The sequence below is a fragment of the Orycteropus afer genome, unplaced genomic scaffold (genome assembly GCF_000298275.1).
Source record: "Orycteropus afer afer isolate SDZICR_OR568_19922 unplaced genomic scaffold, OryAfe1.0 scaffold00059, whole genome shotgun sequence".
NCBI lineage: Eukaryota > Metazoa > Chordata > Mammalia > Tubulidentata > Orycteropodidae > Orycteropus > Orycteropus afer.
Window position 1 is genome coordinate 4654279 of NW_006921646.1, and position 19757 is coordinate 4674035.

Below are 19757 nucleotides of genomic sequence, written 5' to 3' on the forward strand. Positions count from 1 at the left end.
ACACTGGGAAGAGGTAACTATGGGGAGGAAGTGGGAGGGGAGCTGTTGCATTGTAAATTTTGGTCAATGACATGAGACAAAGTATATTATGTGAACTGCTGTATGAAAAGTGAATTTACTCTGTAAATCTTCACCCAAATAAAAATAAAATTAAAAAAAAAAATGGTTGCAGTAGTATATTGACAGAGAACTTCCAGAAGTGCAAGCTGGATTCAGAAGAGGACGTGGAATGGAGGATATCATTGCTGATGTCAGATGGATCTTGGCTAAAAGCAAAGAACACCAGAAAGATATTTACTTGTGTTTTATTGACTATGCAAAGCATTCAGCTGTGTGGATCAAAACAAGTTATGGATAACACTGAGGAGAATGGAAATTCCAGAACACTGCATTGTGCTCATGAGGAACTTGTGCATAGACCACGAGGCTGTTGTTAGAACAGACCAAGGGGATACTGTATGGTTTAAAGTAATGAAGGGTGTATGACAGGGTTGTATATTTTCACCATACTTATTCAGTCTGTATGCTGAGCAAATAATCGGAGAAACTGGACTGTATGAAGAAGAGAGTGGCATCAGGGTTGGAGGAGGACTCATTAACAACCTGCGATATGCTGACGACACAACTTTGCTTGCTGAAAGTAAAGATGACTTGGAGAACTGACTGATGAAGATTAAAGACTACAGTCTGCAGTATGGATTACATCTCAACATAAAGTCAATGAAAATCCTCACAACTGGACCAATAAGCAGCATCACAATAAATGGAGAAAAGATTGAAGTTGTCAAAGATTTCTTATTACTTAGGTTCCACAGTCAACACCAATGGAAGCAGCAGTCAAAACTTCAGATGACATATTGCACTGGGCACATCTACTACAAAAGACCTCTTTCAAGTGCTGAACAGCAAAGATGTCTCTTTGAAGACTAAGGTGCACCTGACCCAAGCTATGATATTTTCAAATGCCTCATATGCAATGAATAAGGAAGACTGAAGAAGAAAAGTTGATGCTTTTGAGTTGTGGTGTTGGCAAAGAATACTGAAGATAACATGGACTGCCAGAAGAACTAACAAATCTATCCTGGAAGAAGTGCAGCCGGAATGCTCCTTGGAAGCGAGAATGGCCAGCAGACTTTGTCTCATGTACTTTGGTCTTGTTGTCAGAAGGGACCATTCCCTGGAGAAAGACATCATGCTTGGTAAAGTGGAGAGTGAATGAAAAAGGGAAAGGCCCTCAATGAGATTGATTGACATGGTAGCTGCAACAATGAGCTCAGGTATAGCAATGATTGTGAGGCTGGCACAGGACTGGGCAGTGTTTTGTTCTGTTGTACGTAGGGTCCCTATGAATCAGAACCAACTCCATGGCACCTGACAGTAACACAACATTGGTAAGGAATTCTCTGGAGATAATTCTTCCCTGATTATGTGACATTTATAAAACTTTTTTTTGCAAACATCATTCTCTTGACTTAAATTCTGGGTCAACAGGAAGAATTTGGAGGCAATGTATGCCATGATTAAGATCACGGTTTCTGGGGTCAGATAGTATTGAATTTGCCTCCTGACACTACTACTCCTTTTGACCTTCAACCACTTACTTATCTTTGTTTTGTTTCAGTTTCCTTATCAATGATATCAGGATACTAATGGGACTTAAAGTATTGTCAGGAAGAGTGCATGAGATAAACACATCATGAACTGTTCAGAATAAGTGCTACCTGCCTTTGGTTCTGTTATATTGAGCTTGAAACATATTTTAAAACTACCTTTATGCAAACAATTCAGAAAATCCAGTTTACACTTCACATTACATTGAGTTCACCCTTTTTTCAAGGCAGTATAAATAAGCAAGTTTTAAAAATATGAAATGATAAACATTTTACCTCAAGGTTACAACTAGGCTAAGTCTTAGTGATCTTCATGAAATTGAGAACTGCCCATGCAACCCAATAGGGAAATTATGACAGAGAAAAACAATTCCTTTTAGAGGAAAGAAGTACAGTGTGTGTGGTGGGGTGGAGGGCGCCAGTATGTGTAAAGAAAGATCATGTTTATGCATATAATGTATTCATCCAAACCAAATCAAACCCACGGCCATTGTGTCAATTCCAATTCATAGTGACCCTAGATGACAGAGTAAAACTGTCCCATTACAGTTTCCAAGGCTGTAAATCTTTATGGAAGCAGACTGCCTTATCTTTCCCTCATGGAGTAGCTTTTGGGTTCAAACCACTGACCTTTTGGTTAGCAGCACGATACTTTAACCACAGCCCCACCAGAGCTCCTTAATGCATTAATAATAAATAGAAATATACTGGCCTGATTGCTTTTCTCCCAAGTTTATAAAAAATAAAATGATACAAGCATTTTTATTGCTCACCTGACATATTATTACCCAACCTCAGAAATGGAGAATGATTCTTAAATAATACATAAAACTTGTCCTTATTTTTTAAAATTTAGTCTCTTTAATACTGATCTAATTTTTATATTCCCATATTGGCATAGTGCCTAAGGTATTTGAGTGCTAACCAGAAGGCTGGCATCAAACCCACCAGCCACTCCCTGGAAGGAAGGTTGGGCAATCTACTTCCATAGTGCTACTGCCTCAGAAACCCAAGGAGGGGTCGCTATGAGTCGGATCTGACTCCACAGTGGTGGTTGCGTTTGCATTTTTGCGTTATATCTGTATGATACAGTAATGAATGGGTGAAGGTGTTGTATCTAGAGTATCTGTGGTGAACCTGTTGGACTTGAATGTAATTATTCCCTATTCTTACCACATAAAGATAGAATTAATACCCAGCACCACACCTATAAGGAGAAGATCTGAAATGCTTCATCCTATAGATAAAATGTATTTCTCCCTATTTTAAGGTAAATGTAAGAATACAGTCTGTGAACAGTATCCTTTTATCAGTTCCTGAAAAAGGAGAATTGTAGTTTGAATATTTAAAGATACTCCTATTTTAAAACCTATATCTTAGAATGTTGAGGTGAAAATGGCAGATTTAAAAATAGAAAATACTTTATTATGGCCATATACTTAGTTACAGGAGCTCTGGTAGCATAGTGGCTAAAGCACTTGACTGCTAACCAGAAGGCTGGCAGTTCAAACCCACCAGCCACTCCTTGGAAGGAAGGTTGGGCAATCCTACTTCCGTAGCGATACTGCCTCGGAAACCCAAGGAGGGGTCGCTATGAGTCGGGGCCGACTCGACGGCACATAACAACAACAACAACAACTTAGTTACATTGTATATTTCTCATCCAATAATGATATTTTTAAGAAAACTGATACTAGCACATTATATCTTTCTAATCTCCATCTTTGTTCTTTTCTTTTTCATTCAAGAACCTGGGAAAAGATACACCAAGTAGGAATAAGTATAACAATTTTTAGAAAGATAGATGGCAGTTGGTAAAATTAGAATAGTATATTGGTAATGAATCCTCCATGAGTAGTTTTAAGCTTTTTTGCTGATATTGTGGTATTTCTTTGTGACCTTTCCCTTAAAAACTTAAAAGTCTTGTGAAGGTGAGCACTTTCTTGGGGTTCTGGATTATTGTGTAACTCTCCATTGATTTCTAGGTATCTGGTGACCCATCTCATGGGGGCAGATCTGAACAACATTGTGAAATGTCAGAAACTTACGGATGACCATGTACAGTTCCTTATCTACCAAATTCTCCGAGGTCTAAAGGTACAGACAGTATCAATAATAATTTTAAGAAATGAACTCTTTCTTTCCTTTTCTCCCTTTCATTGAGGGCCTAAACTTTTTGTTTTGTTTGTTTTCTCATGGAAAATTTCAAAACAGTCACAAAATCACAAGGAGAGAGCATAGTATAATGAACCCCATATTCAATTGGCATCCACAATTATCAACATATGACCAGTCTTGTTTATATCATCTTCCCCAACCCCAAATTATTTTAAAGCAAGTCTAGACATCATATTATTCCATCCATAGAGTCTTTGATATTTATATCTCATGATAAAACTCTTCATTATTACATCTAAAAAATAATAATTTCTTGATATAATTTAATACCTGGTTGATAGGGTGTTGAGATTTTAAAAAATTCTCAAGGAAGCTAATTTATTTATGAACTTGATAGATACAGTGCTTTAAAAGTAAACCATCTTTGATAGTTAGCAGCTTTGAGTCCTTATTGAGTTTCAGAGTGCCAACCAGAAAATAAGTTGGAGAGCTTAAATGAGTGGAAATCAGTTGCAATAAATGATAAATGTATAGAATACTAATAATTCTTTGTTTTCCTTTCTAATCCTAGTGTTAAATTCGGCAGTTCTTATTAAATAATAAAAATGTGCTGCAAATATGTTACATAATATGACAGTGGGATGTTAGAGGTAGTTTTTGTTTTATTACTCACTTTGTTCTTTTTCACAGTATATACATTCAGCTGACATAATTCACAGGGTATGTATTCTGACTTTGATTAATTATTTTGGGGAGGTGGGGTAGAAGAATGGCATTTAGCAAAGATACTAATACTTCAGCAACTAAAATTTTGGTTGATTGCAACTTTGCTTTAGGTTTGAATTGATTAAAGAATGAGATGTATAGTTTGTATCTATTCAAGGCTAATTAGGACTAAATATTGACTATAGGATAGATATTGTTTGTTTATAGGTAGATAAAGTCTTAATTTTATTTAACAAGGTATCTTGAACGAGGAAGGTAGGTCCCTCATGGGTCCTCATTATTACCTATAGGTAAAGAACATACTCTGCATCATAAAGTTAACCCTGTCCTCTCCGTACTTGCCTCCTAGGACCTAAAGCCTAGTAATCTAGCTGTGAATGAAGACTGTGAGCTAAAGGTAAGATGAAGAGACAGTGGTGAATTAAGAGAGATGCAAATCAAAACAACAATGGGATATCATCTCACCCCAGCAATAATAGCATAGTTCAACAAGACAGAAAATAACAAATGCTCGTGAGGTTGTGGAGAGATTGGAACTCTCATATGCTGCTGGTGGGACTGCAAAATGGTACAACCATTGTGGAAAATGGTATGGCGTTTCCTTAAAAAACTGAAAAAGAAATATCATTTGGTCCAGCAATTCCATTACTAGGAATATATCCTACAGAGACTGGACACAAACAGACATATGCATACCCATGTTCATCACAGTACAATTCACTATAGCAAAGAGATAAAAACAACCTAAATGCCCATCAGCTGATGAATGCATAACTAAACTATGGTACATTCACACAATGGAATACTATGTTACATTAAAGAGTAGTGAAGAATGTGCAAATTATCTCACAATGTGGATGGACTTGGAGGACATTATGCTGAGTGAAATAAGTCAATTGCTGAAGGACAAATATTGTATGAGCCCATTATTGTAAAAAGTCAAGAAAGGTTTACTTAGGGAAGAAAACTCACTTTGTAGGTTACCAGGGATGAGAAGAGGGAAAATTTTGGACTAGTTGGGGGTCACACGTTGATTTGGGTGAAGGAGGCATAATATGGAAAGAGTCTGTGACCAGCATGATGACATTGGGGAAAGGAAGGACACTGAAACATGCACATAAGATAAAGATAACAGAGACAAATAATAGTGTATGCACAATACTGCGTTACACTAATACCAAACACCAGGCTACAGATAAATGCATAGACAAGTGAGAAGATCATGTACAAAACTAGCCACACACATTACAGAAGGAACAGAAGACACAGTTGGAGTAACCTCTCTGAGATAACCATACAACAAGACAGAAAATAACAAATGCTCGTGAGGTTGTGGAGAAAGAATCACTGTGCCTGCCAACTCAGGACCATAGTCTCAGGGGACACCAAACTCAATTGGCACAACATAGTACATAAAAGTCTTGTTCCACAATATGCTTTGATAAGTAGTGACTGGGGTCTTAAAAGCTTCCAGGTGGCCATCTAAGATGCAACTATTGGTCTTCTCTTATCTGAAGCAAAGAAGAGTGGTGAAAATCAAAGGCATCTGGAAACAGTCCAAGGATATGATGGACCCCAAGACCAGAAGAACTGGATGGTGCCAGGCTACCAATGCCAACCACTTGGAAAGGGATCAAACCTGGAGATACTGGATAGAGTGGGAGGAAAAATGCGCAACAAAATCCAAAAGCACAAAAATGACCAGAATTACTGGCTGGCTAGAGTCTGGTGGAACTCCCAAGACTGTGGCCCTGGGTTACCCTTCAGGCCTAGAATTCGGCTCACTTCTGTTGATTGGCCCTCAGCCCAACAATAGAAAGACTTAATTAAGTGCGGAACACCTATCCCAAGGTGGTACACCCACCTACTCTAGCGACATACACCTCTTAGAGCCATTGGCCATGGGGCACCAGAAGGACAATATTCACATAAAGGAAAAGCTGGCCAGACAGAAGTGCATAGTTAAAAAGGCATAGTGAGGGGGTGGCCACACAGATGGGATGGGAGGAGAGTTTGTTATGGTCAGGGATGGTAATTGGGACACGAAATTAAACGTACATGAACTGTTGAATGTAAAACAAATTTTGCTCTGTAAATTTTCACCCAAAGCACAATAAAATTAAAAAATAAAAAGGAAAAAGACTATTAAAAAGAGAGTGGTGGTTTTTTTACTTACTGAGCTTCCAGAATGCCAACCAGAAAATAGGTTAGAGAGCTGAAATGGGTAGAAGTTATATGTTTGACCATCTGGGCAAAATCGTACAGAAAATGGGTTTATAAAGCTACAACTTTTTATCTGAAATGCATATAGTCCCCAAACTAAACCTACACCTACCAGAAGAAAGGAAACAAAAAAGTCAGAGCATAAATAAGTAAAATTGAAAAACAAAACAAGATTAGAATCAATAAAATCAAAAGTTGGTTCTTTGAGAAGATTTATAAAATTGTCAAACCTTTTTAGCTAGACTGACAAAAGAAATGGAAATAAATGAAAAATGAAAGGGGGGACATTACCACTGATCTGACAGAAATAAAGAGAATTAGGACAGAACGTTATGAACAACTGTATGGCAACAAACTGGAAAATCTAGATGAAATTGATTGACAGATTTGTAGAAGCACACAACTTAACCAAACTGCCTCAAGAAGAAATAGAATGTCTCAACAGACCTTTAACAAGTGAAGAGATCAAATCAGTAATCAAAAACTTTGCAACAGAAAAAAGGGACCAGAGGGCTTCACTGTGGAATTCCACTAAACATTTACAGAACAATTGATACCAGTACAGTTTAAACTATTCCAAAAGATAGAGAAGGAAGGAATACTCCATAATATATTCTATGAAGCAAACATAACCCTGATACCAAAACCAGACAAAGACACCAGAAGAAAAAAAAACTATAGGATAATATCTCTTATGAATATAGATGCAAAAAAATCCTCAACAAAATAATAGTGAACAAAATATTAAAAGAGTTGTACACCATGACCAAGTAGGATTTACTCCAGGAATGAAGGAATGGTTCAACATTAAAAAATCAGTCAACCTAGTAGACCGCATCAGTAGAACAAAGGAAAAAAACCACATGATCTCTGTGAATACAGAAAAAACAATTTGTTAAAATCCAAAACCTTTTCTTGATGAAAACTCTGTAAAGAAGATTGAAATAGAAGGAAATTCCTCAGTATGATTCAGGGTATATATGAAAAGCCAACAGCCAACATTATATTTAAGAAAGACTGAGAGCCTCCCTCTTGAAATCAAGAACAAGACAAGGGTGTCCACTCTCACCACTTCTGTTCAATATTGTATTAGAAATCCTAGCCAGAGCAATAAGACAAGAAAAATAAATAAAAGTTATCCAGATTGGAGACTGGAAAAGAAGTAAAATTATCTCTATTCATAAATGACATGATACTATTAGAGAAAATCCTAGTGTCCACAAGAAAATGTCTAGAGCTAACAGAGGAGTTTAGCAAACTTGCAGGGTACAAAGTCAGCAAACAAAAATCATTTAGATTTCTATACATCAGCAATGAGAAATCTGGAAGAGAAATTAGGGAACAATTCCATTTACAATAGCAGCTAAGAAAATGAAATACCTCAGAATAAGTCTAACTAGGGATGTGAAGGACTTCTACAATCAAAACTTTGAAACACTGCTGAAAGAGATTAAAGAAGATTTAAATAAATGTAAAGATCTTCCATGTTCATGAATTGGAAGACTTAATATTCTTAAGATATCAGTACTACCCAAATCAATCTATAGCTTCGGTGCAATCCCATTCAAAATTCCAGCAGCTTTCTTTATAGAAATAGAAAAAAAACAATCCTCAACTTTGTATGAAAAGGCAAGAGGCCCCAAATAGCTTATAATGGTGCTGAAAGAGAAGATCAAAGTAGAAGGACCCACACCTCCTGATTTTAAACATACTCTACAGCTATAGTAATCAAAACAGCCGGGTACTGATAGAACAGGATTACTGGTTGGTTAGACACTGGTGGAACGGAACCCCTGTGACTATAGCCGTGGGTTATCCTTTGGGCCTATAACTGGACTCACTTCCATAGATTAGCTCTCAGCCAAACAATAAAAAGGCCTATAAGCAGAACACCTATCCCAGGGAGATACATATACCCACCTACCTCAGGGAGATGTACCCCTTAGATCAATCAATCATGAGACATCAGATGGGCAGCATTGGCATAGAGGGAAAGCTGGACAGACAGGAATGCATAGATAAGAAGGGCACGGGGAAGGGGTAGTCACAGGGAGGAGATGAGAGGAGAACTTTTTATTGTTGGGATTGTAATTGGGGCTGTGAAACCAAATGTACATGAACTGTGGAGAGTAAAATGAATCTACTTTGTAAATTTGCAGCCAAATCACAATAAATAAACTTTAAAAAAAAAAAAAAAGAGCGAGAGAGGGAGAGACTCCTACACAAATGTTCATTGCAGCACTATTCACAACAGCCAGAAAGTGGAAACAACCTAAATGCCCACCAACAGATGAATGGATAAACAAAATGTGGTACATACATACAATGGAATACTACTCAGTGAGTAGGAGAGATGAAGTCTTGATACATGGCACAATATGGATGGATCATGAAGATACTATACTGAGTAAAATAAGCCAATCACAAAAGGCCAAAAATTGTATGACTTCACTTACATAAAAAGAAAGAAAAAGCGAATATATAGAGACCAAAGTTTATTCATGGTTACCAGGGATAAGAGGGAGGGGGAAAGGGGGTTGTTAATGGTGATGGTAAAACTGCATTGATTAAAGGTAAGGTTGCATAGCCAAATGTTGTAATTGCTGTCAGTTAAGTTGTACACCTTTAAAAAGTTGAATTGGCAAAAGTTGTGTGATAGATATATTTACCTTAATGACACACACAAAAAAAGAGAGCTATTAAGGCTTCTTTTGTATAGCCAAACGCCTCATGGTATTTAGTTCCTTGGTTTGGAGCTTTAGGGTCATGGTTTTATCAGACATCTCAGGTAATCGGCTTACTCACATGGTTAGTGCTTCTGTTCTACCTCCTAGTTCTTTGTGTAGCGTGTGGGGTCTTAAAAGCTTGAATGTGGCCATCGAAAGCACAACATTTGTTCTCTCTGTTCACCTGGAACAACAGAAGAAGGAGAATCAGGAAGAGGAAGAGGATATGAAACATATGACTAATTGCTTCCATGAACAACGGCCTCCTTTACCATGAGACTAGAAGAACTGGATAGTGGGACTATCATTACTGAACATTTTGATCAACGATTCCTAATAAGAATCCTGATCAAAGGGGGGAAGTATACAACAGGATTTCAAATTCTCATGGACTCTAGACTTTTCTGGAGCCATGGAGGGTAGACAAACCCCTGAAACTATTGCCCTGAGAAAATCTTTAAACCTTAAACCAGTAATAACCTCTAGAGTCTTCTTAAAAACAAACAGTAGTTTAGCTTAACTAGTAAAAAAAAGGTCTGCTTTGAGTGTTATACTCTTTTAAGACCTATCAGCATGGGGTCAAATTGACAATAGCAACTCAAATACTAGATAAGTGAATTAATTATCTATATAAAGCAAGTAACTCTGGAAAATTTTGTTTTGTTTCTTGCCCAACTTTTTTGAAATGTGATTTACATCTAATAAAATGTACCATTTTAAGTGTACATCTTTTCAAATTTCCTATATTCATATATCTACCACCATGCATGCTACCCTTAATCCTAGTTTAGACAACCACTGATCATCTTTCTGACACTATAGACGGACTTTATCTTTTCTTGAGTTTCCTATCTATAGAATAAGTATATTTTTTGTGTCTGAGTTTTGCTTAGCATAACATCTTTGAGCTGTATTTGTATTATTGTGTGTATCAATAATTTATTCCTTTTTATTGCTGAGTAATAGTTCATTTTATAAACATACCACAATCTGTTTATTCATTCACCTATTGATAGACATTTGGGTTGTTTTCAGTTTCAGGCTATTGTAAATAAAGCAGCTGTAAATACTCATGTACAAGTCTTTGTATGGGCATATGTTTTCATTTCTCTTAGATAAATACCTCAGAGTACTATTTTTGTTTTTTGTAATTTAGTTTTTTTAACTTCATGCTGTGTATTTACTATGCATTCCAAGCAAGGATCTGGGAGTCTCTGTATGGAAGTGCTTTATTGTTCTCCCTTTTTACAAGGCACTGGAGTTATTTTCCTGCCTATTTTATAAGTCTTAGCAGTTTGTCTCTTCCAGTGTCTGATTTATCTTCTCTTTCTTAGATCCTGGATTTTGGACTGGCTCGACATACAGATGACGAAATGACAGGTTACGTAGCCACCAGGTGGTACAGGGCTCCTGAGATCATGCTGAACTGGATGCATTACAACCAGACAGGTATTACTTTGCCTTGATTATCCAGTGCCTTATTAATACTATGTTGGGTGTATTATGTATTCTTAGGAGTAGAGATGGTGGAGGTAGGAGGGGCATCTTTCCTTCCCTCAGTAATCCTTTTAAAGCCTACAAATAGAAAGTATTTCAGTTGGTCAAATGGGCAATGAGATTTTATACCCAGTTTTAATATGCTTTGATTTAGCAATTGGGTTTTTATTTATTCAGATCTTCTTTGAGTACTTCTACCTGAAGGCGATGGGTTTATAATTCTAGTCCTAGACCCTCAGTATTCTTGGGAAAATCTACCCTTTTACCAATAAGAATCTGTTGCCCTTTTGTGAGCAGCTTATTTCTTTTACCTTAATTGTGTTTTGAGTCACCCCACCTTTGAGGCCCTTTAGTGGTGTGAAGGTCTTAAGCTGGTTTATTTCTTGGGGTGGGGGTAGGGGGTATTATTCTTGAATTTCAAGTGTCTTAAATATTAAATGTTTCTCCTTTAGGTATGGTTCTATTTATGGCCAAGTATAATAATAGTGACATTGTGTGTACTTTTATTTCTCTTTAATTTTGCCAGTTGATATTTGGTCAGTGGGATGCATAATGGCCGAGCTGTTGACTGGAAGAACATTGTTTCCTGGTACAGACCGTATCCTTTAAAAAGTTTTGGATTCTTGTTTCTTACCAATATTCTAGTGTCCATGAAGTGTTTTACCTTTTACTCATCTCTAGGAAAGGCTCTCAACTATTTGCTTTTATAGTCCAGATATGCATTACAAAGTCTTCCCTATTACTAAGTAACTTGTCTTGCCAAGAAAAAGGCTTCAGTTTACTTTTATGAGTTGAGAAAATTCTTCATAAGCTGGAAAGCACTTTAAATCTTTCATGTCATCTTTCTGCAACGAGTCCTTTATTATATTACTCTTGTCACAGCAGTTCTGAGACCTGAGCATACTTATGAGAAGCTCTAGATCCCAATGATAGGATTAGTCTGCTTTTACAAACACTAAATGAGCACAAGATATCCATTTCTAAATCAGCAGTATCTTGCTTTTATGTTTGGTTGACATATTAAAAAGGCTATATTTGGTCCCTGTAATGATAGACCTGCTGACTTGTTATGTTTGTTGTTTAACAACACGTAGTAAAAGCAAGAAGTGATAAGGTCATCCTGACATGTGCCTTTTTCTTTTTTTTTTTTTTTTCTTTTCATTACAACTTTATTTTTATCCCAGATTGTAGCCAACCCTTAATTTACTGCCAGCTTTATTGTCTAGTGTGAAGACATCATGGCCCCTTTATTTTAGCCTCTCTTCTATCTGCTGCATGTTCGTTTCATGGTTTAGTAGCAATGACGTCAAAATGTGGTTTGTTGGAACTCCTACCACTTCTACTTGAGTAGGATGTGTCAATGAGAAAAGATGTTGAAATATGTGTCTAGAATTAGGTGTGGGGAGTAGGGGAAAGTTCGGTTGACTAGCTTTTGAATGAATTTGGTTGAACTTACAGAGATGCTGCATTTACCTCTGCTCTGTCATGCTTTGAGACCTAAAAGCTCTTTTAGCCCTTTATGGATGCTAACTCAGCGTTGAGTTTATAAACCACAATGTCAGCATATTTGCTTACTGTTTGGGGTATACTTCTATGGTGACAATGATGTTCATGCTGCCTGTTCTAACTAAGAAAATGTACTTTCCTGGTCAACTGAAAAACCTCTGCTACAGAGGCAAAGCTGTTTCTTTCACTCTGAATGTTACTGGGTTGATACCAGCGTTAAGCAGTCTCGCTGTGCCTGGCTCATTTAATTCCTCCTGACTCCAGCAATTTAAGTGAGTTTACTATCTAGTATCTCTCCTTTGTTCTTTGCTTGATTTACCTAATTCTGTTTGTCAAAAATATGGTATATACATTGCAGTCCAAGCTAAGAGAATTAGAGAAGATTTGTAGTCTCCCTTTTCCTCATGTACGTATCACAGATTCCCATCCTGCAGTTTGTCCTTCCAAGCCTGCTGCCCTGGTGCTGATCTCTGTTTGCCCTTCCCTTCCTCTTCTAGGTAATCTACATCTTCCTCTTACATTCAGCCAGTCATAGACACACACACGAAGCAGCAAGAGAGACAGCACACTGGTTAAGAACACAGTCTCTGGAAGAACCTTAGCTGAGTTTAGATCCTTGCTCTTTCATTTCCAGCTGCATGACTCTGAGCAAGTTTTCTAACCTCTGTGTGTCTTGGTTTCCTTAACCATAAAATGATAATAGTAGCATTTACTTCATAGGATTGTTTATGAGAATTCAGTGAGATAATATCTGTAAAATAGTTAAACCAGAGCCTGCCAGTAAATGTTAGCCATCATCTTCATTAATGGCATTCGGAAAATAGTTAACCCCTTCACCTTCCTACTTCCTACCTTTGGATCATTAAAGGCTTCTTCTTTTTTTTTTTTTTTTTTTTTAATTTTGTGACAGGTAGTAAAGGATGGAAGGATGGATTGCTTTTGGCAGGCTGTTGGTGGAAAGGTTTTGAGACGTTGTGGTTCTTGTGCTCCTGTCTCACAGACAGCTGCCTTATGTCTTGTGTCCCGTCTCCCAGACAGCTGCCTACTCCACAATGGCTTGGCTCATTCTGAAAGCTAACTCTCAGCCTGTAAGAAATCTTCTCTTGATGCATACCTCTTTTCCTATTATGGGCTTGGGCAACTTAGTATTTAAGCATTTTAACAGAGGATTCATTTTTTAATACATAGGAATTAATTTCAGAAGTCTTATTTGAAGAATTCACTATTATCTCCTTGGCTCTTTTTCAGGCAGATGTTCTCCTAGATCATAAAAATCAAATTCAAAGAATTTATATTTGTAAGTTACTTAACCTTCCCCTCATCAGTTGTCTTCTGTGTGGATGTAGCTTTGGTAGTGTGACAAGGAGAAGGAAAATGTTTTGTTTTTTTCTTGCATATATTCTAGTATAGTTGCTCTTAACCCTCACTGTGCATCAGAATCACTTCAGGGACCTTTTACAAACTCTAGCTGCCTGAGCACTTATTCCAAAGCCTCAGTATCAGTTGATATGAGTCAGAGCACAGGCTTTGATTTTTTTTTTTTTTTTTAAGAGCCCCAGGGGATTCTAGTGTACAGAGCTGGATTTTAGTTTTAACCTTACTAATCCTATAAAAGATAGTTGGTTAAATGCCTTTCCTAATTTTCTTCTATGTACAAAAAAGATCAGGAAATTAAAAATCTACAATTATTGACTTGGGTGCCTGGAAAGACATTAGAAAACATCTACCATATTTTTATGCAAATAGTGCATATTTTGCATTTTTCGTAAGTTTACTATACTAGTATTTTTTACATGTTGCTTGCTTTTATTTCCTTTTTTTTTTTTCCCCCTTCCTGTCCAATAGATTTAATGTTAAGTCTTCATCTTGGTGCCTGTTGACATGGAGGTTTGGTTCCCAAAAGCAGACCCTCACCAGCCTACTTTCAAGTTTCTAAAGCAGCCCCTCTCCTGGCAGGATTCCTTACCTACTCTGTAAAGCACTTTCCCCAATGCAGGAAGAAGTCACTTTCTCCACCCCAGAAACAGCCCTCACCAAGGCAGCCAGCTCCAGCTCAGGAGATGTATGTTCTACATACCCCAGATCAGAGAGGCCACCTCACTGGCCAGTCCCCATGCTCTGGCTGTTTGAATCTCTCCCCTGTGCTGATGCCACAGGGCAGGGGTGAAAGCCACAGGCACAGAAGAGTTGTGCATCCCTCACTCAGATGAGGTGGGTCCGACTGGCTGCCCAGGGGTCCTGCAGTGCCAGGGCAGTGTGTGCATGTACCTGCACCGTGCTGCCCCCCAGCTTCACATGGGACCAGCAGTGTGGGACCTGGGTGCATGCAAGGAATAGCCCCTGCCTACTGTAGGACTAAGGAGCTCTGGTGACATAGTTGATAAGGCACTTGGCTGCTAACCAGAAAAGGTCAGTGGTTCGAACCCTCTAGCTGCTCTGCAGAAGGAAGACGAGGCAATCTACTTTTGTAAAGATTTATAGCCTCAGAAACCCAAAGGGGGTTGCTATGAGTTAGAATCGACTCAATGATAGTTTTTTTTTTTTTTTTTTTTTCTTTTTTTTTTTTAAATTGTAGGCTATGTTCAGATGGTGGCAGCCCTGGACACAGCGCTCTGCCCCACCCTCTATCTGTCTTTGGCACAACATACCTGCAGATTGGCTACAAGTAACTCTACCATTGTCAGGCCCAGGCACAAACTGCCCCAGAACAAGTGCACAGTTTCAGCTGTTCATTTTGTGATTATCAGGGTACTATCAAACTTGATCTATGACTTTTTAATCATGGCTTATACCTTAGTTATACATGTAAGATCAAAAGTAACATTTTTAGACTATTGAATGAGGGTCAGTAAGGCAGAAATTCACTTCTAGAAATGTCACAAAATGTGCCTGGTAGATGTATGCATGAGTGCACATGCCAGTACTCTTTTTTACATAATTTCATTTCTGACCATTATATGTATAAAGTATGGTTGTTGAATCCCCTGTTTTTGTAGGTGAGGAAACTGTGTAGAGAATATAGGGCTACTCAGCTAACCTACTGTCAGTTGTTCAGGTCACAATTTCTTTCCAGTGTTCTATTTGTTGCCTATTCTCCTAATGTGTAGAATTTCTCTTTTAAAAATCTTTGGAGAATATATTGATCTCACATCCTCTTCCTTTGCGCTGAGAGGCAAGCTGCTACTATTAATGCTTTCAAACTGCAAAGATTGCTGAGGCATCATCCTCTAGAGGGTGCTCTTTATTTGAATGCACAGGTTTCTCCCTGTTCCCCTCATTAATCATCTTGCATTTAGAACTGGTGCTTTTAGCTTCTAGATAAGTCCTGTTGAATAGAACCTTCTGTGATGTTGGAGATGTTTTATATCTGTGCTTTCCAGTATGGTATTCACCAGTCACACGTGGCCAATGAACGTTTGGAGTGTGGCTAGTGCACCTGAGGAACTGAATTTTCAGTTTTATTTAGTTTTATTTAATTTACATCTAACTTTAATTAGTCACACATGGCTGGTGGCCACTGTATTGAACTGTGCAGTTTTAGATCTCAAAAGCAAGTGCCCTTCATATTCTTTTTCTCTATTTGCAATTAGTCTCCTGCTTGAGGAATTCTTTTGCTGTTGCTTGTTAGGGGGAGCTCTGGTAGCATAGTGCCTAAGGCACTTGACTGCTAACCAGAAAGCTGGCGGTTCAAACCCACCAGCCACTCCTCAGAAGGAAGTTGGGGCAATCTACTTCCGTAGTGATAACTGCCTCAGAAACCCAAGGAGGGGTCGCTGTGAGTCGGGTCCGACTTGACGACACATAACAACGACAACAACATTGCTTGTTAATGATCCCTGGAGTTCACCTAAAGATAAAAGGAATAGTAACTTTTGCTTACAGCTGATTACATATTATTGGGTTACAAATTATATTCTTTTGTAATTTGGCAGAATCTTTCCATCAAGCTAAATAATAGTGTTGGGGTTTTTGTTTTTTTTTTTTTTCCCCTCAAGAATGAAGCCCTTCTTTATAAGGCTGGTTGACTAGGTGTGTCAAGTGAACACAGCTGACAGAACTTTATATTAGGAAGGAATAAGGATCAGAGTCTCTCTCCATGTATGTTGTTATTAGGTGTCCTTGAGTTGTTTTTGACTCACAGAGACTCTATATGACAGAATAGAACTACCCCATAGGGTTTCTAGGCTATTATCTTTACAAGAGTAGATTGTCAGTTTGTTCCTATGGAGCTGCTATAGTGCTAACTCATTTCAAATGCTACTGATTTTGAAAAGAGCAAACCAGTTAGAAATATTATTAAAACTTAACACTGCAGCCTAAACCCACTGTCATTGAGTCAATTCTGACTCATAGCAACCCTTCAGAACAGAGTAAACTGCCCTATATGGTTTCTAAGGCTGTAAATCTTTACAGAAGCAAACTGCCTTATCTTTCTCCTGCAGAGGGCCTGGTGAGCTCAAACCACTGACCTTTTGGTTAGCAGCTGACTGCCTTAAACACTGAGTTTTGTAGTCCTGTTATATGTCAAATATTTTTTCTACCAGACATCACAGCCTTGACTTGGCTTGTTCTCCTTCCGTACGTTATCAAATGAATTTCCTGTATGTATAAAAACCTTTTCTTTCCTTTTATTTACTTTAATAGAAATGATATTTTTAAGACACGCACTAGAGGTTAATGGGGCCATTGAGCTGTGATCCACTCACCACCAATTGCTACCCTGCTGCATATGAATTTTCTTACCTTATTAATTCCTTTCTTTATTGTATTGATTCTTTCTTTTGATCTTTTTCAAGCATCTTATGAACTATTTCAGACGTACTAAAAGACAAAGGATAATACAATGAGCACCTATATTCATCCTGTTCAGATAAAGAAGTAAAACATTGTCAGTAGAGCTAAAGCTTCTGGTATACCCCTTCCTGTCAAATCCACCACTCACTCTCACTCATTGTTTTTGAAATGTTATCTGTCATTTTTAAAAAGCCATTTCACTTTGACACTAAAAGCAAATGTCCTAAGAAATGTTGAAAAAGAAAAATATTAAACTGTTATTTTGCCTTTTTGTCTCTACTTTGAGAATATATTTTCCCAGAAAAAAACTAAGATTCTCAGATTTGTCCACAAGTCTAAGATACCTTAAGAAATTTTCTTTGTGGTGCCAGTGGAAAATGACTCTTTTGACAACAAGAAGAGAAGGAGGTAGGCTAAGTCTCGTCCTAGTTCATTCACCTTATTTGTCACCAGGAGGGTTTCCTACCCTCCCAAAGACCAGTGTTCTGGCATTGCTCCTCTGTGGATTTTTTTCATTGAAAACACAACTGGTCACAAAGAGTTGGTAGTAGGTTATAGGTGGGTCCTGAAACTGATCCTTTTGTTCATCTGCAACTCTCTCACCTGTGGAGTTTTCAAAGAGTTGCCTAGAGCACTTAGGAGTGACTAAGACATCCCTCTCTTATTTTCCTGCCAGACTTTTTCCCCCTATTTTTTTTCATTAACCTATTTATTCTATAGGATCCATCTGGTAGCGTAGTGCCTAAGGCACTTGACTGCTAACTAGAAGGCTGGCGGTCCAAACCCACCAGCCACTCCTCAGAAGGAAGGTTAGGCAATCTACTTCTGTAGTGATACCGCCTTAGAAACCCAAGGGGGTCGCTATGAGTCAGGTCTGACTCAACGGCACATAACAACAACAACAACAACAACATTCATTCTATATGAGTTGAATCAACTTGATGGCAGTGGGGTTTTGTTGTGTGTGTGTGTGTATGTGTACTTCTGTTAAAGAAGTCTTAGTTCCGAAGAGTATCTTAGGCCTAAGTAGTTGTCCTTTTCTTCAGGTCAGAGGATTTATTATTTAGATTTGGTGTTGTGATCATTACAATGAAAACACATTTTTAACTCAAGGTCAAAAGACCTTTTTACCCAGGCGAAAAATAGAGTTAAGCCTATTATGAAGGACGGCTTGTTATGGAAATAATTCATTGTCAGACTGTGGTGTTACTTTGCTCTGCTTTCATAGCTACTTGAAGCTCCTGCTGACCTTAGCTGCCAGGACAAATTGTAGTGGCCTTACAGTAGCTGATACTTTTGGGGGACTGATCTGTATTTCAGTGAATTGCCAGCTGTTGGAGGACTTGTGGTGATCCTTCTGAGGTTTGCATGCATTGACTTCCTTTGTGCAAATGCTTTTAGCTACTAAGTAGATTTTTATTTTGCGTTGTGTGTTTATTAATCTTCTAAGTGTTGGCTGTCATGCTCTTATGTACTTGTTGCACTGTATCTGAGTACTCTTTATGGTATGAACCCTTCAGATGGAGCATTTGAGAACTATGTTAGCCCTGCTGCTCTGCTATTAAATGCAGCAACTCTTCTTGACCTGTTTTTTTGTTTTTTTTTTTTTTGTATACAGAATTTCCATAGAATATGGCTATTCTGGGTTTTGAGGGCAAGGGGGAAGGGTGGAGCTGAGTATTGAAAAACATATTACAGCAAATCTTTTCAGTTCAGCCAGTATTGATTATTGAGCTGCTCTGTAGAAGGTTGAGGGATAAGATGGTACTTGCCCTCAAAACCAGAATGATCATTCTCAGTGGAAAGTAAGTTACAGGAATTACTTGAATATATGTCTATTTCTCTATCTATAAAACAAGACAGAGTGACTTTATATATGTATATGGCTCAATGGCACACAACAACAAATATTATACACACACACACACACACACAGTAAATAAGGGTATTGGGAAGAAGCAGAGATTAATTCTGACTCAAGATATCCAGGAAGACGTCATGGCAGAGTACTTGTTTAAACAGGACTTTGAAATGTAAATAGGAAGAGAAAAGGCTTGGTAGGAGGGGAGAGTGGAGGATATTCTATTTCTGACTTACATAAATAAGAACATGAAAACTTAGAGGTGCCTGGAGTATTTGGTGTGAACTGAAGCAGTGAGTGCATCAAGGAATAATAATTGGAGGCAAAGTCAGAAAAGAAGCTGATGCCAGATCACAGAGGACTATTAATATGAGGCTCCAGGTTTGGGGCCTGTGATTTTTCACAGCAGCAAAAGGGAGAGAAAGACATAAGCCCCCTACCCATCCCCAGTCATTGTTGTAGTGAGCCCCTGTGACCAGTGGGAGTGGTATATTCCTCAGATAGATTCAAAACCACAGCAAACTCACTGCTGTCAAGTCGGATCTGACTCATAGCAACCCCCCCTTGGGTTTCCGTGGTGGTATCACTATGGAAGTAGATTGCGTAACCTTCCTTCTGAGGAGTGGCTGGTGGGTTTGAACCTCCAGCCTTCTGGTTAGCAGTCAAATGCCTTAGGCACTGCACCACCAGAGCTCC

The 19757-nt window shown here is 38.2% G+C and overlaps 1 protein-coding gene across 1 annotated transcript in view; it reads left to right on the forward strand.

Moving 5' to 3' along the window:
- The window catches only part of MAPK14 (mitogen-activated protein kinase 14), a 112927-nt gene that overhangs the window by 76892 nt on the left and 16278 nt on the right, over window positions 1-19757 (forward strand). The window contains exons 4-8 of the mRNA XM_007939390.2: window positions 3596-3707; window positions 4419-4448; window positions 4804-4851; window positions 10738-10852; window positions 11427-11498. Of these exons, the coding sequence (XP_007937581.1) occupies window positions 3596-3707; window positions 4419-4448; window positions 4804-4851; window positions 10738-10852; window positions 11427-11498 (377 nt within the window). The remainder of the gene's footprint in view (window positions 1-3595; window positions 3708-4418; window positions 4449-4803; window positions 4852-10737; window positions 10853-11426; window positions 11499-19757) is intronic.